The following is a 24,550-nucleotide window of genomic DNA, read 5'->3' on the forward strand; positions in this document are numbered from 1 at the left end:
CACCTTGTTTTTTTTTAAAAAACTTGGAACCATGAATGTTTGGATGACGGACATTGGTCCTAGTAATTTCTAAACATTACAACGGAGCATTCCAAGTTTTAAAATAATGAAGTGTAATAGAATTTGTAGGTATTAAGATTTTTTTTATAAGTAAACAATAGGGCATAAATTGATTGACGTTGTGGTATGGTTGCTGTATGAAGCAGTAACTGTGAATTGTCTTGTTTTTATGTATTGTGACTCTTTCCTGGTTGTTAAATTTGATGAAAGCAAAACAATCTGCAACATATATACACACTATCTCTAGCCTGTGTAATTAATTATGGTAATTATGGTTACTTACTGAATACTGTCCAGGATTATAATTCAAACCAGTGATTTTGCTTGAGGATCACTTTTAAAAGTACTTAACCACAGAGGTGGGATACAGGTCTGTGCATATGATTCTCTGTACAGAGTGCAGTGATTGCTGTTATACATTTCTGTGCAGTTGTCAATTGGAAGCCAGGTAGTTCCACACAGGAAGAGAAAGCAAAAATAAAACCATAGAACCAGTAGTTCTATTAAATTCATAGAATGATGATACACAGAAGGAGGCCATTCGGCCCATCGTGCCTGTGCCAGCTCTTTGAAAGAGCTATTCAATTAGTCCCACTCCTCTGTTTATTCCCTGTAGCCCTCCACATTTTTCCCCTTCAAGTATTTATCCAGTTCCCTTTTGAAAGCTATTATTGAATCTGCTTCCACCACCCTTTCAGGCAGTGCATTCCAGATCATCATAACGCGCTATGTAAAAATGTTTTTCCTCATGTCGCCTCTGGCTCTTTTGCCAATTATCTTAAATCTGTGTCCTCAGGTTACTGACCCTTCTTCCTCTGTAAACAGTTTCTCTTTATTTACTCTATCAAATAAAAATAATTACCTATTTTAATGGAACTCTTTCATTTGCTTTATCTGGGGTTAACCCTATCTCTTTATAGCATTTTCTTGCTGCAGGAACATCGCCGAAGCCAGCTTGGTCAACATCCAGCGGCTTGGTAGTTCATGAATGGAGGCCCAGAGGCACATGTCTATCAAGAACTGAAGGGGAGGGGGGCTGTAAATAGCTGCCAGGATGTATTACAAGTACCAGTCAGTTAAGGGTGAGATCTGTTGCCCTTTATCAAATTTTGGATGGGCTTGCTTTCTGAGGAAATTAGTACAGTAATAGATTCCTATTGTTTGTTTATTGAAAGACTGTAAGGTACAAAAAAATCATGAGAAGCAATAATGCTTTTGATTACTTATATTAAGTGTTTGATGCATTTTTTTTCCTCTGAGTTCTTAATCTGCTTTTTGCAATTGATTTCATGTGGAGTTTTGTTCATGCATGTCATTTGTCTTAAAAGTCATTCTATGGTGACATTACTGCAAGAGGAAGTAAAACAGGCTTTTGAGCAGCATTTAAAAATGGAAGTGATTGAATGGAGTTTGCTATTATAAGTTATTTATAATATCATCTGATTTTAGATTGAAAGTTTTATGTAAAGTTGCAAGACATCACATTAAAACTATAAAGTCTTAAAGTCTGTCTTGCCATCCTTAGAATGATTCAAATGGCTATTCTGTGCTGTCAACAGTAATGTTGCCATAGAGTTAAATATTGGTAATTAACTCATTAGCTCTATTAGTGAAATCCTACCCTTGACTGTTGTTGGAATGATTAGCTAGTTCTGGTAGTGCCGCCATCTTGAAAGGGTCATAAGGAAAACAATCCCACCCCATTAAGCATGCCTCTTGCCAGGCAATGTGGAGAGTCATGGACTGTAACTATGGAGCAATCAATGGCCTAGCCATCCTACCTTCCTGGATAAAGTTTAAATTATTGTATTCTTTTCTGTGTTACTTCACAAGTGTTGGAGACAGAGTAAACAATTTACTTTGCTGAATGCTGTATATTGTCTCAATTTTAATGTTTCTTAAAATGGCTAAGTGAGAATAATGCACACACACTGGTAATTACTGCACAGTAACATCAAGGAGTTAAGATGATACCCAAAATCAGGGAGCATGGCTTAAGTAGTTTTTAGCAATCACCAGAGTCCCAAAGTGAGATCACTGCCAAAAAATTGTAATGTTTTACACATTGTTTAATATGTATGTCATGTAGGTTTGCTAGGCAAAGTTTCATTTTATGCTAGTCATGGATGTTATAATGAACAATGATGAACAGGTGTTTTATGTAAATTTATGAAGTATATCTGGGGTTTGGTGGTTCAGATCAATTTCAAGGCTGGTCTAAAGTTAGAACCTCTATTAAAATGAATGGAACTGCCTCAAGACCACAGGTAACCAGGTAGCACCTACCTGTCCATGACATCACTAATGTAGCTTAGAGGAGAGAAGACTCAAAATGATTAGAAATATACTGCAAATGCTGGAAATCAAACAGAAAGCAGAGAATGTTGGAGAAATTCAACAGATCAAGTCAGCATCTGTGCAGAGAACAGACAAGTTAAGATTTTGGTTGTAACCCTTCATCAGAACTGAAAAAGTGAAAAATAAACAAACATTTGAATAGATTCAGAACAAAGGGGAGGCAAAAGAAAATGAGAAGTACATGGAATAACCTGTGGTCTGCTTAAAAGGAAAAACAGACTTTTGATGGCTGATCAATACATCAAAAAACATAAAATAAATTAAAGACATAAGCGAAACAAAGAACATGTTAATAGCTGAAGCAGTGAGAGGTAAATATGGTCTGAAATTGAAACAGGAGAAGCTGGCAAAAACAGGGTGGGGTCTGATAACCCGAAAGCAAGAAAAGCAGGTTAAAACCAAAGACGCAGATTGCTCCGCCAATACGGTGTTGTGACTGAGCCTCCACCCAGGGTGTCATTCTGTCTTCTGTCCTGTCTTTCCCCTCCCCCCAATGCCAACAGACCCATCCAATGTCACTAGCATCCTCTGCTGAAAAGAAGAGCGAGGTTATAGTTGAAGGACTAAGATAATGTTACAGTAGTGGGCTGTATATTATCCAGGCGAAGGATGATTTTAAAGTGGGAGTGAGACAGGGAATTGAAGTGGCAGGTGACGGAAAGCTCAGTGCCTCGTGCGGACAGAACGGAAATGTTTGGTAAAGCAGCCAGTTAATCAACATTTGGTCTCCCCAGTGCATAGAAGTTCATCTCAGCCATTTAACTATCTTTTTTTCCCTTTTAAGCAAATTGAAGGTCATTCCACCAATACTTCCTATCATGCGTGTTTTTTTTTGCATGTCCCTCCCCTTTGTTCTGATTCTATTTAAAGGACTGTTCATTTTTTTTTCTTAAATTTTATTGACTGGCTACATCCAAAATCTTAACCTGTCTGTTCTCTCCACAGATGCTGACTTCACCTGCTGTATGTTTCCATTCTTTTCTGTTTATGTCTCAGAAGGACTTGTCTCTAGGGTGTAAACATAATTTTTTATTTAACCTATTTTTGGACAAGCCTCACTATGGACCTCAACACATAATCCACGCTGATGCTTTAGTGCTGTAAAATCCTTTGGGACCTCTTGATAACATAAGGTGCTATATGAATGCACTTTCTTTCTGGCCGCGGCGGGAGTTGGGAAAGACTTTTTTCACCTTTTACGAAGAAGCAGTGGCATAGGTCATGGCCACTTCCCTTTTTTCATGAACAATAGTGGGAAACAAAATTGCAAAAATCTTTTTTTTTAAAAATCAGGATCACCAAATATTAAAGTAGCCTTGTTAAAGTCGTAAGTCTTGCACTTGTTTTGCATAACGAGCTTACGCTGTGAAAGAAAAAAGAAATGGAGACTTGCATTTATTTAGCACCTTTCACGACCTCAGGATATCCCAAAGCACATTACAGCCAATGAGGTACTTTTGAAGTATCATATAGTAAGTACATCACAGGAGAAGGCCATTTGGCCCATCATGCCTGTACTAGCTCTTTGAAAGAGCTATCTAATTAATCCCAGTCCCTTTCTCTTTCCCCATAGCCCTGTAAATCTTTTCCCTTCAAGTATTTATCTAATTCCCTTTTGAAAGTTACTTTTGAATCTGCTTCCACCATCCTTTTAGGCAGTGCGTTCCAGATCATTAGAACTCGATGCGTTTTTAAAAAAAAAAGTTTCCTCATGTCACCTCTGGCTCTTTTGCTAATCATCTTAAATCTGTGTCCTCTGGTTACCAACCCGTCTGCCACTGGAAACAGTTTCTCTTTATTTACTCTGTCAAAACCGTTCATGATTTTGAAAACCTCTATCAAATCGCCCCTTAACCTTCTCTACTCCGAGGAGAACAACTACAGATGTCTCCACATAACAAAAGTCCCTCATCCTTGCTACCATTCTAGTAAATCTCTTCTACACCCTTTCTAAGGCCTTGACGTCCTTCCTAAAGTGTGGTGTCCAGAATTGAACACACTATTCCAGCTGAGGCTTAACCAGTGGTTTATAAAAGTTTAGCATAACTTCCTTGCTTTTGCACTCTGTGCCTCTATTAATAAAGCCCAGGATAACATATGCTTTTTAACAGCCTTCTCAACTTGTCCTGCCACATTCAAAGATTTGTGTATGTGCACCCCCATTAAAATTGTACCATTTAGTTTATTTTGCCTCTCCTCATTCTTCCTACCAAAATGTATCACTTCACACTTCTGTTAAATTTCATCTGCCATGTGTCTGCTTATTTCACCAGTCTGTTTACGTCCTCCTGAAGCCTGTTATTATCCTCCACATTATTTACCTCATTTCCAAGTTTTGTGTCATCTGCAAGCTTTGAAATTATACGCTCAATACCCAAGTTCACGTCATTAATATATATCAAAAAGTGCAGTGGTCCTAATATTGACCCCTGGGGAACAATGCTGTATACTCCCCTTCAAACTGAAAAACAACCATTCACCACTACTCTCTGCTTTCTGTAGCCAATTTTGTATCCACACTGTCAATTGTCCATTTAATTCCACGGGGTTTAATTTGCTAATAAGTCTATTATGTGGCACTTTATCAAATGCCTTTTGAAAGTCCATATACATAACATCAACCGCACTACCCTCATCAACCCTCTCCATTACTTCATCAAAGAACTCAATCAAGTTAGTCAAACACAATTTTCCTTTAACAAATACGTGCTGACAGTGTAGTCACTCTTGTAATGCATATAACGAGGGATCATTTTGCTGTCTGCCTCCCCCTGTGGCCTTTGACATATTTGATGCACCATATATCCCTGGGCTTCCATTTATAGCTCACCCAACTAGGATATTAACAGAAATGGATTGCAGCACTTGTTTCCTCTCCAGGGTTCAGGGGTGCCATTAGGAGATGGCATAATCCCAGCCTCCACAGTACATGAAGTAGCTCCATTAAAACTATAGCCAATTTATTTGCAATGTGAAAGCTGGAGTAACCCACCTGCTAATAATTTGGTTTTCTCCTACTGGAGAGCAAGAGGGTAAAGGAACAGCACTACATCAGCCCTTAAACAGAGGCATAGAAAGAAAAACAGACATGGGGTGAAAATAGAAATAAAAGGGGATAGCAAAAAAGTGAGACTGTACAGAAGGAAAAAGCTTTTTTTTTGGTGGGGGAGGGGAAGAGAGAGAGACAGAGAAACTTAGGAAGAAAGAAGCAGAGATAGTAAGTGGACAGTATCCAATGTTTCCCATTTTTTGCTTCTGTTTCCTTTGCTGCATTATGCACCTTTTCAATGGAGGAACACTGTTCCCTCAACCATTGCCAGTTGCTAGGAAGTATGTGAATGGCCCAAGAGTGTCTTGTTTTTCTCTTCATCTTGCTTCCATGGTGTAGTGCCTGGCAACCACTTGGAACTGCCTGTGACGGCACAGATGAAATTGGGAGCTGACTGTAGGTAAATATGGGTGCATATCTGCTTGCCATCATTCTGTAGTGCAACACATTGGACTGTTTCCAAGAGCTCTTGGAAGTGTGGCTCTCGACAAAAAGTTAGTGAGTAACATTGGTTTACAACATTGTACATATAAGTATGTGAAGTCTGATCTTGTCTATTGTATAGTTTGAGGGTAGTGTGATGTACCCCATTTAAAATGGTCATCAATCAGCTTTAAAAAATTGGAAACTGGCCTAATTTGGTACAGTTCTTTATTGCAAAGTTCGCATTGTTTAAAGTATTGCAAAGAAATGTAAAAATATATTATGCTTTACAGTCGTTCAGTAAACAAATAGCGGATTTTCTTTTGTATGATGTATTTTTATTAATTTTGTAGACCGTCCAAAAGAACGTTTTAGTAGTAAGCAATTTATCTAACAAATAGAAGCTTTTTCCTATAATGTACACTACGCAAGACTTGAGCTTAAGTTTTCATATATGTGGGATTGAAAAATTGTTTGAAAACCGGGTAGAAATGTAGAAATTTCAGCACAGGAGGAAATGCTTCAGCCCTACTTGACCTGCACTTAATTTAGGCCCTCCTTGGATGCTGATTTTTACACGTTCTTTTCATGCGTTCTTTGTAAACTAATAATTTTACTACTTTCTCGTTGTGCTCGTTCTTAAGTAGTATCCAGTAACTTTTTGAATGCATCAATCGTCACTAGGGGCAAAGCATTCTCCATTCTTTGGAAAATGTTTCTTCTAATAGCCACCTTTTATTTATCAAGTACTTATCTTTAGATCATAACCTCTTGTCTTTAATTTACCTATCCATCCAAATAGTCTATGTTTATCTTACCGATTTCTTTTATTATTTTTAATATCTCTATGAAACGTACTCAATCATCTCAGTTCAAGAGAATACAGCCTATGTTTTTAATGAACATAGTTAACCTTGTGGACTAGGGTCATTTTTAGAAACATACGGCTCGATATTAGCACCCGCTATCAGGTGCATTCCTGGCAGGGGGGAGGGGGCTCCGAAAATCGGGGATTCCCCGGACGGGTCGGGAGCCTGGCTCCAACCCACCCACTTCCGGGTTTCTCACAGACGCGCTGACGTGCACGCACAGCCCCCGCGTGTGGGACTCCTGCAGGCAATTAAAGCTGGCGGGGTGCCACTTAAAGTATTTATTTTGGTATTTCAGGTCGTTTAGAGACCTGATTAAGGAGATATTTTACATGGGGTGGGATTTTACAAACAACTGGGACTTTTTCCCATACTGGGGGAAACACTCCCAGTTGAAATGGACGTGTTGCAGCCATCAGCCTGTGGTAGCTGCAAAGGTCCATTTGACGGGTGGGGTGGGGGGGGGGGTGGAAGACCCTCACTCGTTGCAGGAGGCCACTCCCCTCTCACTTTGGACAAAGTTTGGCCTCTGCCACCCTCCTCCTAACAATATTCACCAACTTGCACACTTACCCCGGTGTCCAGAAACATTTCCTACCTTGCGGACCCCCTCAGATGTACATCTTCCGGATGGGGGCCGCCATAGCTGCAGTCATGACCTCCTCGGAGGGCGAACAGCATCACCGGCCACGCCGTCCACCTCTGACACATGGAGCTCCACAACACAGTGCTGTGACACATCCACCTGCACAGCAGGAGGGAGGGCAACGGCAGAGAGAGATGCGTCGCAGAGGGCACTACTCTCACCACAGGCTCCACAGACCGAGGCTCAGCTTCCTGGACCTCTCTGAGCAACAGTGCACACGGAGGCTCAGAGTCACTCGACATGTAGTCGTGGACATCTGCAGCCTCCTTCATGCTGAGCTGCTCCCGGCTGCCCGAGCACCATCTTCTTACCTGTCGCTGTCAAAGTCACCACTGCCCTCAACAACTTCTCCTCCGCATCCTTCCAGGGTGCCACCGGGGACATCGCCGACATCTCTGTCGTCTGCACAAAAGAGCCCTGCAGATACACCTGCATCCACTCTGCAGTGACACAATGAGTGGCACCAGGTGTGGGTCTTCATTGTGATCCTCAGGAAAGGGCATTATTGCACAAACCAGACAAGATTTGCAAAGACATGGCAGTAGTGGTGCCAATATAATATGTAATGTGAGTTGCTCAGAAATTAAATATAAGTAAAAACCATGCATCCCCTTCATGCTCACGACACGTTTGCCTTACGCTTCCTACTGCACATATGTGATGCATGCCCTGTGGCTGCAGCACAGGTAGTGGCAGGTTGAGTGAGGCTGACCGTGAAAGAGATGCATGAGAGGGTGAGTATGAGATAGTGCCATGAGATTGTATGAAGATTGGGTTGAGTGGTAGTGGCGGGATGAGTACTGGCGAGGTGAGTAAGTGCAGGTAAGGTGAGGATGAGCTTTGAGTGGTGTGAGGGGTGATGTGACAGAGTAGTGTTAGCAGTGCAGAAGGAGATGTGGGGTGGAGGCAGTGATGTGGCAGACGGAGTGTAGGGGAATGAGTAAGTGTACTCACTTTGGCTGACCTACTTAGGTCATTGCAGCGCCTCCTGCACTGTATGCAGGTGCGCGATATGTTGGTGGTGCAGGTGACCTCCTCTGCCACCTTGAGCCAGGCCTTGGTGGCAGAGGCAGGCCGCTTCCTCCCGCCCTGGAGTGAGGCATCATTAAACCTGGGAGCAGCCTTCCCCCTGGGCTGCTCCATGCTGTAATCTTTCCTATTTCTTGCAGCATCAGTCAGTGCAGGACTGCCCCTTTAAATAGAGCTCCTCCAGCTGACAGACCTTACTGCGCATGCGCAGTCCGCCTGATGCGCAGCTCAGCAGCGGGGAACCCGGAAGACCAATCAGCCTGCGATTGTGCGCGGGGCAGACTGATTTCACCGGGCGCGTTACCCACGCGCCCAATAGACGCCCCCACCACAAACCCGCCGCCCTGGTAATATCGAGCCCATAGTAACAGGAGTAGGCCATGCCCCTGTTCCACTATTCACTTAGATTATGGCTGATCTGTACTTCAACTCCATTTACCCACCTTTGATCCATATCCCTTGCTGCTCTTACCTAATAAAAAAAAATCTGTTGATCTCAGTCTTAAATTTCAAATGACCCAGCATCCACAGCTTTTTGGGGGAGAGAATTCCACATTTCCACTTCCCTTTGTGTTTAAAAAGTGCTCCCTGATTTTGCTCCTGGATGGCCTAGCTCTAATTTTAAGATTGTGCCCCCTTGTTCTGGATTCTCCCACTAGAGGAGATAGCTTCTCTGTATCTACTGTATCGAATCTGTTTATCATTATAAATACTTCGATCACCCCATAACCTTCCAAACTCAAGGGAATACAACCCAAGTTTATGCAGCCTGTCCACATAATTTAACACTTTACGTCCTTGTGACATTCTGGTAAATCTGCGCTGTATATATCCTTCCTGAGGTGTGCTGCGTAAAACTGAATGCAACACTCCTGATGGGTTCTGACCAAAGCTCTGTGCAACTGAAACATAACTTTCTCCCATTTGTATTCCAAAAATAAAGACCAACATTCTATTAGTCTTTTTATATCTGTGCACTAGATTTTAGTGACTTGTGTACCTGAACACCCAAATCTTTTTGTTCCTCTACAGTTTCTAGTCTCTCACCATCGAGAATATTCTGATTTGTCTTTCTTGATCCAAAGTGGATGACCTCAGACTTCCCCATATTAAATTCCATGTGCTACAGTTTTACCCACCCACTTATTCTGTCTATTTATCTTTTTAACTTCCTGTTCCCATCTACACAACTTACTGTTCCTCCTAACTTAATGTTTTTATGCCAGATTCATTTTATATGAAAAGATTTTGCGATCTCTTCACTCTACCCAGTAGTTGACGGTGTAGCTTTTTGAAGCCAGCATTATATGAAGAATTAAAAACTAATAGTTCCCTCCCGCCCCGTCTGCTTTTGTTGGTAAAAGCAGTGTATAGCCTAGCTATACAAACCATATAATTCCAGTTCATTTCCTGGTCTGTGCTATGCTGAGTTGACTGATCTGACATTATGGATATTACAGCTGGTTTCAGTATTGGTGGGCAGGGGAGGGGAATATCAGCCAGAGATCCTGTTTCTAATGGTTATCCAATTGCCCTTGCTGGAGAGAGTACTTATGCGAACATCACTTAAGAATGAAATCAGGCTTGGTGCCTGAAGTTTAATAACCTACCTAAACTCACTATGGTGATGCATGAAGAATGGTCACTTGGCCAAGGTAAGGAGGGCCATCAGCATTCATGGACCTGTACCTCAATAAGAGTTGACACTTGAGAGGGAAAAAATTAATCATACGCATGGTCAATCTTGTTTTCTAATCGACTTCCATTTGTTCTTTCATCATACTTTGACACCTTTTATGAGATGGTCTGCTGCTGTTGGTTTAGTTTCAAGCAATGGTGAATCTAGCTGGATTTTTAACAAATTTCAGACTATTTCTTCTGAATATTGTCTTCAAGATTTTAAAGGAGGGAACTAAATTGCATTGTACAAAAATAGGTACCATATTGAGGTAAAGCCAGACAAATAATGCCTGTGACCCGAGTCTTTAGGTAGCCAAACTATCCAGAATTCCTCTGAAAAGCACACTTGGTTACGCATTTTTGCTTCAATAAAACTTATGTACACTTTACTGGAATCCTAGGAATTACCATGAAGATACATATCCAAATCCTAAGGGATATTCAGAACTTCCGTGCACATCTTTGCACTTTGAGAATACAGTCTCCACCACTTTTACCGTCTGTGGTTATTGCGGGCAACCGTTTACGTTGAGTCTGCTCATCAACCCCTAGAGTGCCCTATACCACAACTGAGGTTTTACCACCCACCTCGTAGCAGCCAAACCACGTTAGCACTAATGCACCCACTATAAGTAGTGGGGACTGTATCAAGTTACGTTAACACGTTTTGGCTCCAGCGGATATTATCCCATCTAATTTAATGATTCGTGCACCCAAAATGTTTTAACACCCACACAGCTAGCAAACACTCTTTGGTTGGATGTAGTTAGTGTCCAGTGTATTAGAAAAGTTTCTTGGGCTAAGGAAGGCAAGAGCTTAAGAGATGTAGGAATGCTCAAGAATTGTGGATAGCAGGTGCTGAAGAGGACATAGCTATCATTTTATATCTGCTTATGGGTCTTGAAAAACCTTCTGATCACTCTTCAAAACAACATTCTTGTGGTCCATCTAGTGATGCACAAATATACGAGGCCTAATAATTACAATCTTGATTGGAGCAGGATATTTAATTTAGTTTTAAAGGCGACTTCCTCTTGTCATTTTCAGTATTGCAGTTCCTGCAATTCCTCCTGCGACAATCTTAGCAAAAAAGTTGGTGTGATTGCTTTACATCCAAGCTGATATATGTAAAATTATCAATACTCTGAAAATTTCACCCCCTCCCCCCTGGCCCGGTTGGGTCTTAATAGGGCTATCTGACCCATATAATGTAAAACATCTGAACAAATGCTGTTGGGATTTTTTTCTTTAAGCCCTTCTATTTTTTTCTGTCCCCCATCCCCCCCCAGTCCAATTTTGACACTTAGATTATATTTAGTAGTGTATGGTGAATTTGAAATGTGGAGGACTGTAGCCCTTTGAAGGAATGAGCTGCAGAACTCTAATTTGTTATTGGGCAAGTTTCTCAATCAGGGTTTTTATATAGAATTGCATAGTATCTACAGTACAGAAATAGACCTTGTGGCCCAACTGGCCTGTGTCGGTGTTTATGCTCCCCCCGGGCCTCCTCCTACTCTGATTACCTATTCCCACCCTGCTCCCATATCCCTCTATTCTTTTCCTCGTGTATGCATCAAGTCTCCCCTTAATGTGTCAACACTGTTTATAAAATCATAGTTACTGCCATGATCTACCCCTTCCAAAAACTATTTTCTCTGTTGCTGTTACTGGAAAACTACTTGGCAAGATACTCCAAGGTCAAAACCTTCATTGCAGACTATAATCTTTTTTAATAGCATGCAGGGTATCAAATTTTGTGTACAATCTTGCAGGATGCCCTCATTTAAGTACAGACTGATTCTGCAAGCACTGAACTATTCTGTAACTCGACTGTTAAGATCGGTGTGGTCAGAAGGAGCCTGCCTGTATAAACCTTAAGCCAAACTGGGTGATTCATGACAATTTTTTATAAAATGTTAGCACCAGCAACCAAGCACAAACTAGCAAGGTGATTAGAAAAAATTTATACAACTAACTGATTTTGCCACCTCAGTCCCTCCTGCTACATCACTATAGGGAACTTTGTGGGTGTGAGGGAGGGAAGAAAAGATTGTTCTTTTAAACATTAGACAGTTGTACTGTTTGGAGATTGAATTGCACACTGGGACTTGCTCAGTAATAAACTAGTGGGTTGGGTTGTGCACTTTGTGGCAGTTGCTTTGTTCTTTCCCTACCAACCCAGCCTTTTTGCTGTATATTCTGAGATTGTATACTTTAGCACATAATCTAGTGCAGTACTGAGGGAGCGTTTCATTGTTAAAGGTGCCATCTTGGTTGGGGAGTCTAGGACTAGGGGACACAGCCTAAAAATTAGAGCCAGGACTTTCAGGAGTGAAGTTAGGAAACACTTATATATGCAAAGGATGGTAGAAGTTTGAACTCTCTTCCACAAATGGCAGTTGATACTAGCTTAGTTAATTTTAAATCTGAGATTGATAGCCCCATATCCCTTAATTAATACCTTTGGTTAAGGCGGGTATATGGAGTTGGGTCACAGATCAGCCATGACCTCATTGAATGGCGGAACAGGCTCGAGCGGCTAAATGGCCGACTCCTGTCCCTCTATTTCCTATCTTTCAGATGAGATTTTAAACCGAGGTTCCATCATCTGCTCAGGTGTATGTAAAAGATCCGATGGCGTTATGGGAAGAAGAAAAGTTCTCCGTGTCCTAGCCAACATTTAGCCCTCAACCAACACCACTAAAACAGATTAACTATGATCGTGTATCTCACTCTTGTTTTTGGGGCTGTGCTTTGTACAGATTTTGTCTACATAACAAGTGACTGCATATCATTGACTGTAAAGTGCTTTGGGAAATTGAGGACTTGAAAGGCACTATATAAGTGCAAGTTCTATCTTTGGTTCTTTTGGATACACTACAATTGAAATAAAGCAATTCCTTTTATATTTTTTAAAAAAGGGTATGGATTTTGTTTACAAATTCTCAAAATAAGTGCTTTTGAGAAATTTATATTTTTTTATGGACTACTTGGTTAAGGGGGTTTTATCTGAAGAAGAAAACATATCGCTCAGTTCTTCTAGATTGTGCTGTTAAAGAAAGGCGTGCATGTGCCCACTGCTATGACAGACTATTTTTAAATGAACTGCCTAGTGATTTGGAATGATGTGCTCCAATACCTGATCGTAGACGAGCTATCTATTCAGTATGTAAATCTAGACCAGTTCATACGTGAATTTCCCTGCTTTTTGTGTGGTGGAAGGAATGATTGGTTAAAAGTCATGGAGGATAAAAAAAAATTGCATTTGTACCAAGACCAAAAGGCAAAAATTAAATAACTTATTTTTTGCATAATTTTGTCATTTTGAACCATTCCCTTCTCTGATGTCGTACTTCAAAGTATAAAGAGTGAAAGCAAAAGGTGGTGATTTCATGCTAGAGCTGGAAATTTGCAATCTTCCCTCATAAAACAGCAATTTAAGTCAGATTGACCTCGGGACGTGTTTGCTTAGTTATTAGACTGTGGCTTTAAAAGAATAGGCAAATTTAAACATAGCTCCACATTAGCAGTAGAATAGTGCAACGTGAGTTATGTGGGATAAAGTTCTGTTTTTTTATAAACTTTTTATAAACAGTTTATCCTTTGACTAACTTTGAACAATGCCATGGGAGATCTGTTAGAATTTCTTTGCATTTTTTTTTTACATTCTGTCATGTTTTCTCAGTTCTGTGTTTTGATTAGCACTTAGTCATGCATTATATTTTTATTTCTTCTCTCTGCCTTTCTTCCTTCCCCCCCCCCCCCCCCCCCCTTGTGAAGATGCTGGGATACCATCCCATCTTGTCCAAGAGCACGTTTTTTGTGTGAACGCAGAAAGTCAGTGTTGCTAGATCATTCAACCATGAGGGCATCACTGCCTATTTCAATCCATACAGGAGTAGGATTCCTGATTGATTTCCTAACCTAGCAGCACTAAAACAATTGTAGCATTCATGCTTCCATCCCAGCTGAAAGTTAACGTGGAGGTTCAAACCTGAGTCCTTCTTCATCTGTATGGCAGTTTTGCACTGCCTTTACCAACTAAACTTTTGATCAGTAGAGAATTTCAATGAATTTACTGATCTATTTTTGAAGTTAACAAGTGGGACTAGATGGATGGGGGGAGCGGGGGGTTAACATCTTGTACCATAGATTAAATATTTGTTAGACTGTAATTTCCCTTTAAGCCACGCACTTTTATAACCCACACCTTGATGTAACAAACATACGCACCTTAGACACTCACTGATACTTCAAAATTGCTAAGTAATGAACCATTTATTACTCATACTTAAACAAGCTGAGATGATGCAAATATCCTTGTTGGTGATCCGTCTTGTATTAACTGAAAGTAACGAATACTGCTAGCGAATAGTCGTGGATGATAAAGAAGATTGCATTTGTACCAAGACCAAAAGATGAAAATTAAATAACTCCTATTTTGAACCATTTCCTTCCCTGATTTTGTACTTCAAAGTATACTTGCCATCGAAGTGAAGTTGGAGGTGGTTATCAAAACTTAATTGTGCATTGTAGTTATTTGACACACTGTACTTCATATACACTTTTTTTATTGCAGAGTGTACCCATTTACTTCTGGCTCACAATGCTCTAGTAAAGGTGAAAAATGCTCAGGGATGGAGCCCGCTAGCAGAGGCTATCAGCTATGGAGACCGACAAATGAGTAAGATGATCTGCTTTTGTTTCAGTTGCTTAAATTTGGAGTAAAACAGGGTGCATTATTCTATATGAAATTGTACACTTTGGTTCATATTAGTGGTTTATGCCTTCATTTTTTGGAAGAGAGGGAGGAGAAGAAATTCCTTCAAATTAGTAGAAGAATGGTTTAATTTTTCAAAAAACACCTATTCAAATTTTTCAAAACTAGTGTAACTTAGTAATTGTAAGGTTTCAGTAGTGATAGAAGGTTTATTAGCAGTTGTGAAGCTTATTGGGAGTAGTAGTGTTTATAAATAAATTAAGAAAAATAATAAATTAATTAACACATAATAAAGATGGCAGAGCAGGTGATGTGTAGCGACTGCAGAATGTGGGAGCTCCTGGACGCCATTGTGATCCAGGGCAAACACGTCTGCATTAAGTGTCTGCGGCTTGAGGAGCTTCGGCTCAGAGTCATTGAACTAGAGGTCGAGTTGCAGCCACAGCGACACGTCAGGGAGGGGGGAAAATATCTGGACACTTGGTTCTAGGAGGTGGCCACAACCCTTAGGATACGGTCGTCTGAATTGGTCAGTGGTCAGGGACAGGAGGGTGTGACTGCGAGTGAGGCAGGTAAGAGGATCGAGAAGGTAGACGTGGAGGAGCTTCAGCCTTTGCAATTGTCCAACAGGTTTGAGGTGCTTACAGCCTGTATGGACAAAAGCAGGGGCTGCAGGGTGGATGAGTAAACTGACCGTGGCACCATGGTACAGAAAGCCATTCAAGCGGGGGGGAGTTAGTAGGAATGTAATGGTAGTAGAGGACAGTATAGTTAGGGGGATAGACACAGTTCTCTGAAGCTGAGAACGAGAGTCTAGAAGGCTGTGTTGCCTGCCCGGTGCCAGGGTTTGGGACATCTGCTCTGGGCCAGAGAGGAACTTGCAATGCGAGGGGAAGGATCCAGTTGTTGTGGTCCACGTAGGTACCAATGACGTAGGATGAGGGAAGAGGTTCTGCTTAGGGAGCATGAGCAGTTAGGGGCTAAATTTAAAAAACAGAACCTCAAAGATGATAATCTCTGGATTATTACCTGAGCCATGAGCAAATTGGCATAGGGCAAATAAAATTAGAGTTAAATTTGTGGCTCAGATTGGTGTGGGAGAAATGGGTTTTGATTCATGGGGCTCTGGCACCAGCACTGGGGAAAGTAGGAGCTGTATCGTTGGGACGGCCTTCATCTGAACCGTGCTGGGGCCAGTGTTCTGGCAAATCGTATAACTAGGGCAATAGAGAGAGCTTTAAACTAAATAGTGGGGGCGAGGGATCCAGTAGGGGAAGATGTGATAAATTAACGAAACAAGACAAGGCAAGAGAGCAAGGTAGCAATAAGGGAAATGACCATGAGAGCGGCAGGAAGGGACAGAGCAAGCAAACTTGAGTGCGCCAGCAGATAAGGCTAGAGGTTGCAAAAATAGTAAGAAGATATCACTAAAAGCTTTGTATCTGAATGTGGATAGCATTCGTAACAAAATGGATGAATTGACAGCTCAAATAGAAATAAATATGTATGATCTGATTGTCATCTGTAATGGCTAAGGCTGGAACCTGAATATTTAAGGGTACTTGACATTTCGGAAGGACAAGATGATAGGAAAAGGTGGAGGGGTAGCTCTGTTAATTAAGGATGACATGAGTATAATAGAGAGAAATGACCTTAGTTCTATAGACCAAGATGTAGAATCAGTTTGGGTAGAGATAAGAAATAGTAAAGGCAAGAAGTCACTTGTGGAAGTAGTTTATAGGTCCGCTAACATTAACCACACTGTAGGACAGGGTATACAGGAAGAAATAATGGGAGCTTGTCAGAATGGAACAACGATAATCATGGGTGATTTTAATCTACATATGGATTGGAAGAATCTGATTGACAAAGGTAACCTGGAAGATGAGTTCACAGTACTTTGGGACAGTTTTAGAGCAGCACGTTCTAGAGCCAACCAGAGAGCAGGCTATTCTAGATCTGGCAATGTGTAATGAGACAGGATTAATTAATGACCTCATCGTAAAGGAGCCTCTAGGTAGCAATGATCACAATATGATTTAATTTCGCATTCAGTTTGAGGGAGAGAAGAGCAAATCTAAGACTAGTTATTTAAACTTAAGTAAGGGCAATTATGAGGGCATGAAGACAGAACTGGCTAAAGTGAACTGGGAAATTAGGTTAAAGGATAGGTCAGTAGAGATGCAGTGGCAGACATTTAATTAGATATTTCATAACGCTTAGTAAAGATACATTCCAGTGAGAAAGAAAGACCCCAGGGGAAGGATGTACCATCCGTGGCTAACTAAGGAAGTTAAAGATAGTATCAAATTGAAAGAAAAAGCATACAACTCCGCAAAAGTTAGTGGCAGGTCAGAAGATTGGACAGAATATAAAAAACAGTAAAGAATGACTAAAAGAATAATGAAGGAGAAATTAGAGTAAGAGAAAACTAGCTAGAAATATAAAAACATATTGTAAGAGTTTCTACAGGTATTTAAAAAGGAAAAGAGTAAGTAAAGTGAGCATTGGTCATAGAGTCATAGAGTTATACAGCACGGATAGAGGCCCTTCGGCCCATCGTGTCCGCGCCGGCCATCAAGCCCTGTCTACTCTAATCCCATATTCCAGCATTTGGTCCGTAGCCTTGTATGCTATGGCATTTCAAGTGCTCATCCAAATGCTTCTTGAATGTTGTGAGGGTTCCTGCCTCCACAACCCTTTCAGGCAGTGAGTTCCAGACTCCAACCACCCTCTGGGTGAAAAAGTTCTTTCTCAAATCCCCTCTAAACCTCCCGCCTTTTACCTTGAATCTATGTCCCCTTGTTATAGAACCCTCAACGAAGGGAAAAAGCTCCTTAGTATCCATCCTATCTATGCCCCTCATAATTTTGTACACCTCTAGAGAGTGTCTGGGGAATTAATAATGGAGAACAAGGAAATGGCAGATGAATTGAACAGATACTCTGCGTCCGTCTTCACTGTAGAGGATACAAATAACATGCCAGAAATAATTGTGAATCAAGAGGTGAAAGGGAGGGAGGAACTTAAAACATTTACAATCACCAGGGAAAGGGTTCTGAAAAAATTATTAGAACTAAAAGCTGACAAGTCCCCAGGTCCTGATGGTCTTCATCCTAGGGTCTTAAAAGAGGTGGCTGCAAAGATAGTAAATGCATTGGTATTAATTTTCCAAAATTCCCTAGGTTCTGGAAGGGTCCCATCCGATTGGAAAATAGGGAATGTAACTCTGCTCAAGAAAGGAGGGAGACAGAAAGCCGGAAACTACAAGCCAGTTAACTTAACGTCTGTCATAGAGAAAATGCTAGAATCTATTATTAAGGAGGTTATAGCAGGGCACTTAGAAAATCTCAATGCAATCAGGCAGAGCCAACATGGCTTTGTGAAAGGGAAATTGTGTTTGACTAACTTATTAGAGTTCTTTGAGGAAGTAACAAGCAACGTGGATAAAAGGGATCCTGTGGATGTGTGGTGTACTTGGATTTCCAGAAGGCATTTGACAAGGTGCCATATCAAAGGCTACTACACAAAATAAGAGCTCATGGTGTAGGGGGTAACACATTAGCATGGCTAAAGGATTGGTTAGCTAACAGGAAACAGAGAGTAGGCATAAATGGGTCATTTTCAGGTTGGCAAGATGTAATGAGTGGTGTGCCATAGGGATCAGTGCTGGGGCCTCAACTATTTACAATCTATATCAATGACTTGGATGAAGGGACCGAATGTATGGTTGTTAAATTTGCTGATGACACAAAGGTAGATAGGAAAGTAAGTTGTGAAGAGGACGTAAGGACTCTGCAAAGGGATATAGATAGGTTAAGTGGGCAAAAATTTGGCAGATGGAGTATAATGTGGAAAAATGTGAACTTGTCCACTTTGGCAGGAGGAATAGAGAAGCTGTATATTATTTAAATGGATAGAGATTGCAGAACTCTGAGGTACAGAGGGATCTGGGTGACCTAGTACATGAATCACAAAAAGTTAGTAGGCAGGTACAGCAAGTGATTAGGAAGGCAAATGGAATGTTGTAATTTATTGCAAGGGGAATGGAATATAAAAGTATAGATGTTTTGCTACAGTGATACAGGGCATTGGTGACATCACATCTAGAATACTGTGTGCAGTTTTGGGTCTCCTTATTTAAGAAAGGACATAATTGTTTTAGAGGAGGTTCAGAGAAGGTTCACTCGACTGATTCCTGGGAAGAGGGTGTTATCTTACGAGGAAAGGTTGGACAAGTTAGGCCTGTATAGATTGGAGTTTAGAAGAATAAGAAGTGATCTTATTGAAACATATAAGATCCTGGGGGACTAGAAGGGGTCGATGCTGAGAGGATGTTTCCCCTTGTGGGAGAGACTAGAACTAGAGGCCACAGTTTAAAAATAAGGGGTCTCCCATTTTAAGACGGAGATGAGGAGAAATCTTTTCTCTGAGGGTTGAGAGTTTGTGGAACTCCCTTCCCCAGAGAGCAGTGGAGGCAGGGTCATTGAATATTTTTGAGGCTGAGTTACATAGATTCCTGATTAATAAGGGAGTCAAAGGTTATAGTAGGTAAACAAGAAAGTAGGATTGAGGTCCTAATCAGATCAGCTATGATCTTATCAAATGGCAGAGCAGGCTTGAAGGCCTGAATGGCCTACTCCTGCTCTTAATTCGTATGTTCCTGACTTCAGTAAATCAAAATTTCAGTGCTTTGAGAAGGGACCTAGCACAGGTGGACTGGAAACAAAGATTGGCCAGAAAAACAGTAAATGAGCAATGGCAGGCCTTCAAGGTGGAGATGGTTCAGGTACAAACCAAGCATATTCCCATAAAGAGGAAAGGTGGGGCATCCGAAGCTAGAGCTATCTGGATGACAAAGGAGATAGAGGTTAAAATAAAACAGATAAAGGAGGTTTATGACACATATCAAGTACAGAATACATTCGAAAACCAGGCAGAATCCAGAGAGTGCAGCAGGAAATTGAAAAAGGATATAAGGGAGGGTATGAGAAAAGATTAGCGGTTAACACAAGAGAACCCAAAAATCTTCTTTTATAAACATATATTAAAAAGTAAAAGGATAGTTAAAAGAATGGTGGGGCCGATTAGGGACCAAAAAGGAGATCATCTTGTGGAGGCAGAGGGCATGACTGAGGTACTGAATGAGTACTTTGCATCTGTCTTCACAAAAGAATAGGATGAAGTTAATGTTGCCGTAGAGGAGGCGGGAGTAGAGATATTGGTTAGGATAAAAGTAGATAGAAAGAAGGTGCTAAATAGGTTGGCATCACTCAAAGTTAACAAGTCACTTGGTCCAGATGGGATGCATCTGAGGTTGCTGAGGGAAGCTAGGTTGGAGATAGCAGAAGCTCTGGCCACAATTTTTCAATCCTCCTTGGATATGGGAGTGGTGCTAGAGGACTGGAGGATTGCAAATATTACACCCCTATTCAAAAAAGGGGAGAGGGATAAACCTTGTAACTACAGGCCAATCAGTCTAACATCAGTGGTGGGAAAACTATTAGAGACCATTGTCAAGGTTGAGACCATTGACAAAATTAATTCACTTGTAGAAGCATGGGTTAGTAAAGGACAGCCAGCATGGATTAGTTAAAGGCAAATTGTGTCTGACTAACCTGATTAAGTTATTTGATGAACTAACAGAGAGGGTTGATGAAGGTAGATGTTGTAAATATGAATTTTCAAAAGGCATTTGATAAAGTGCTACATAACAGACTTATTTGGAAAATAGAAGCACATGGGATTAAAGGGATAGTGGTAACTTGGGTACGTAATTGAATATGGGATAGGAGGCAGAGAGTGATGAAAACTGATGATTTTCTGATTGGAGAGAAGTATGCAGTGGGGTCCCCCAGGGGTTGGTATTAGGACCATTGCTTTTCTTGTTATTTATAAATGACCTACACAGGGAGTACAATTTCAAAGTTTTGCGGATGATACAAAACTTGGCAATGTATTAAATAGTGAGGAGGATAGCAGACTTCAAGAGGACATAGACAGACTGGTGAAATGGGCAGACACATGGCAGATGCGGTTAATTGTGAAGTGTTGCACTTTGGGAGGAACAACATGGAGAGGCAGTATAATCTATTTTGAGGGGGGTGCTAGAGCAGAGGACCTGGGGATGCGTATTTACAGATCTTTGAAGGTGGCAGGACAAGTTGATACGGTGGTTTAGAAAGCGTATGGGATAGTTGGTTTTGTAAATGGGGCATTGAATACAAAAACATTCTAGTCATGCTAAACCTTTACAAATCACTGGTTAGGCCTCAGCTGGAGCATTGTGTACAATTCTGGGCAGCATAATGATGTCAAGGCCTTGGAGAGGGTACAGAGGAGGTTAACAAGGATGATACAATGGATGAGGGACTTCAGTTATGTGGTGAGATTGGAGAACTGTTCTCCTTAGAGCAGAGAAGGCTAAGGGAGATCTAATAGAGGTATTCAAAATAATGAGTTGTTGATAGAACAAGTAGGGAGAAATTATTTCCTCTGGCAAGTGGGTCAGTAACCAGAGGTCATAGATTTAAAATAATTGGCAAAAGACCTAGAGAGGAAATTAGATTTTTCCACTGTTGTTAAAATCTGGGAACGCACTACCTGAAAGGGTGGTGAAATCAGATTCCACAGGAACTTTCAAAAGGCGATTGGACATGTACTTGAAGAGGACAAATTTGCTGGGGTACGGGAGTAAATTGGACAGTTCTTTCAAAGCTGGCACAGGCACGGTGGGCCGAATGGCCGCCTTCTGTGTTGTATGATTCTATGAAAATAGAATGATTTTGAAGAGACATTTTCCCTTGCAGTTTCATATGCCACCACAGAGTCACTGCAAATGCCCTATTAATTCTGCTTGATATGTAGTTGACAAAAGGATCATCCCTATGCTAGATGGCGCTTCTAACTAGCACCATTGAGAACCACTGATTTGACAGTTATATAATGGGCGAATCACTTTGCGGCTGGCTTAGAACATGCAACAGATTTACCAATAAAAATGTGTTAACTGCTGTTCTATCTGGCCCCAGCTCAAGTATTGCACCTAGTTTAGGAGTACAACAAATCTGTTGGTTGTATCCAAGGCCATTTTGTAGTAACAGGGCACTTAGAAAATCACAATATGATTCAGCTGAGTCAACACTGTTTTATGAAAGGGAAATCGTGTTTGAGCAATGAGTTTTTGAGGGTGTAACTAGCAGGGTAGATAGGGGGGAGAACCAATGGATGTAGTATATTTGGATTTTCAAAAGGCATTCGATAAGGTACCATGTAAAAGGTTGTTATGCAAGATAAGGGCTCATGGGGTTAGGGGTAATATATTAGCATGGATTGAGGATTGGTTAACGGACAGAAAACAGTAGAAATAAACGGGTCATTTTCAGGTTGGCAGGTTGTAACAAGTGGGGTGCCGCAAGGATCGATGCATGGGCCTCAGCTGTTTACAATCTTTATCAATGACTTAGATGAGGGGACCGAGTGTAATGTATCCAAGTTTACTGGCGATGCAAAGCTACTTGGGAAAGTAAGCTGTGAGGAGGACGCAAAGAGACTGCAAAGGGACATAAACGGGTGAAGTGAGTGGGCGAGAAGGTGGCTGGTGGAGTATAATGTGGGGAAATGTGAAATTATCTACTTTGGTAGGAAGAATAGAAAAGCAGAATATTTGTTAAAAAGTGAGAGACTAGTAAATGTTGGTATTCAGAGGGATTTGGGTGTCTTTGTGCATGAATCACAAAGTTAACATGCAGGTACACCATGCAATTAGGAAGGCAAATGGTATGTTGGCCTTTATTGCAAGGGGGTTGTAGTATAAGAGTAAGGAGCTCTTGCTGCATTTATATAAGGCTCTGGTGAGACCACACCTGGAGTATACTGTCAAAAGCAAAATACTGCAGATGCTGGAAATCTGAAATAAAAACAGAAAATGCTGGAAATACTTAGCAAGTCAGGCAGCATCTGTGGAGAAAGAAACAGGGTTAATGTTTCAGGTCAATGACCCTTCGTCAGAACTGGAAGAAGTTGAAGGTTAAAAAAGACTTGGAGTATTTCCAGCATTTTCTGTTTTTATTCCTGGAGTACTGTGTACAGTTTTGGTCTCCTTACCTAAGGAAGGATATACTTGCATTTGAGGGGGTGCAACAAAGGTTCACTAGATTGATTCCTGGGATGAGGGTTGACCTATGAGGAGAGATTGAGTAGAATGGGCCTATACTCTCTGGAGTTTAGAAGAATGAGAGGTGATCTCATTGAAACGTATTAAATTCTTTGAGTGCTTGACAGGGTGGATTCTGAGAAGCTGTTTCCCCTGGCTGGAGAGTCTAGAACTAGGGGTCATAATCTCAAAATAAGGGGTCGGCCATTTAGGACCGAGATGAGGAAAAATTTCTCCATTCAGATGGTCGTGAATCTTTGGAATTCTCTACCCCAGAGGGCTGTGGATGCTCAGTTGTTGAGTATATTCAAGATTGAGATCGATAGATTTTTGGACACTAAGGGATATGGGGATAAGGCAAGAAAGTGAAGTTGAGGTAGAAGATCAGCCCTGATCTTACTGAATGGCAGAGCAGCTTTGAGGGGCAGTATGTCCTACTCCTGCTCCTATTTCTTATGTTCTTATTTCATGCTTCTTAGGTTATTTAACTCAGGGTTTTAGTTTTGGTGGCTGATTTATATAACAAATCACACTAGTGCCAGAATATCAACTGGAGAATGCATGTTTGCTGCCTCCACCATTCCGAAATAGTTGCGTGCTTAACCTTTGTAATTGATGCCTACAATGGTGGCAAATGGATAGCGCCATTTGCCTGATATAGGTGGCTGTCTGGGTAAGTGGGGACGATGTAAGTGGTGGGGATTGTATCAATTCTCTGTACCTGCAGTACTACTAGCAATGTCACAAAATTGCTGCAGAGGGAACTCAACATGAAAGCTTCTGAAAAGTTTAATTTTGAGCAATCCAGATTTCTTGCAGCACTATTTTAATTTGTTTTTGTGGGTTATGTTTAGTCACAGCTTTGTTGCGAAAACTTAAGCAGCAATCAAGAGAAAATGTAGAGGAAAAACGACCTCGATTACTAAAAGCTCTGAAAGAGGTAAGTTTGAAATTTTGTACTGTATTTAAGTCTGGAGTGATAATTTGAATGTGTTAGGTCAAGATATTTTTGCAGTACCACTCTAGTTAAGCACGTGTCTAATAACATTGCTAACTGAACTGCGGGATCAGTTTACTTTGCTCATCATGATAGTTTGTAAATAGCATGACTTTAAACATGATAAAACCTTTGAGATTAAACAACGGTTTAAATGTTCGCATGGAAGTTTGTATTTCTGATTCTACACCGAACTCCAGAGCTTGGATCTGCTATCTTGGGGAAGTGCAAGCGGGGGCAGGGAGGGAAAATAAGAGGGGTTATCCTGGCCTGATCTTGCGTACCCCGAGTGGTTCATTTTGCAGCATGATTTATAGAAGATGGTATGTGATGCAGAGAGCCTGTAGAAGGGAAGGGAACAATAAATGGCTTGTAGTAAAAGTCACTTAACGCACTGAGGTTTTTTTTATTTTTATTTTCCCTTGCATGTGTTTTTTGTCCTTTTCTGTCTCTCAACATCAATTACTGTGCAAACTTCATTCTAGTGAACACTGGAGCTGTTGGGAATTCTGGAGCCTATATCAGTTCTTGGTTGCTACTAAAACATTGGTTTTAAAAATAGTT

General features: G+C 41.0%; 1 protein-coding gene across 1 annotated transcript in view; it reads left to right on the plus strand.

Moving 5' to 3' along the window:
* ankrd13c (ankyrin repeat domain 13C) overlaps positions 1 to 24,550 on the plus strand; it is a 75,259-nt gene that overhangs the window by 19,601 nt on the left and 31,108 nt on the right. The window contains exons 3-4 of the mRNA XM_067990333.1: positions 14,694 to 14,798; positions 23,844 to 23,929. Coding sequence (XP_067846434.1) covers positions 14,694 to 14,798; positions 23,844 to 23,929 — 191 coding nt within the window. The remainder of the gene's footprint in view (positions 1 to 14,693; positions 14,799 to 23,843; positions 23,930 to 24,550) is intronic.

The sequence above is a fragment of the Heptranchias perlo genome, chromosome 9 (genome assembly GCF_035084215.1).
Source record: "Heptranchias perlo isolate sHepPer1 chromosome 9, sHepPer1.hap1, whole genome shotgun sequence".
In the NCBI taxonomy this organism is placed as follows: domain Eukaryota; kingdom Metazoa; phylum Chordata; class Chondrichthyes; order Hexanchiformes; family Hexanchidae; genus Heptranchias; species Heptranchias perlo.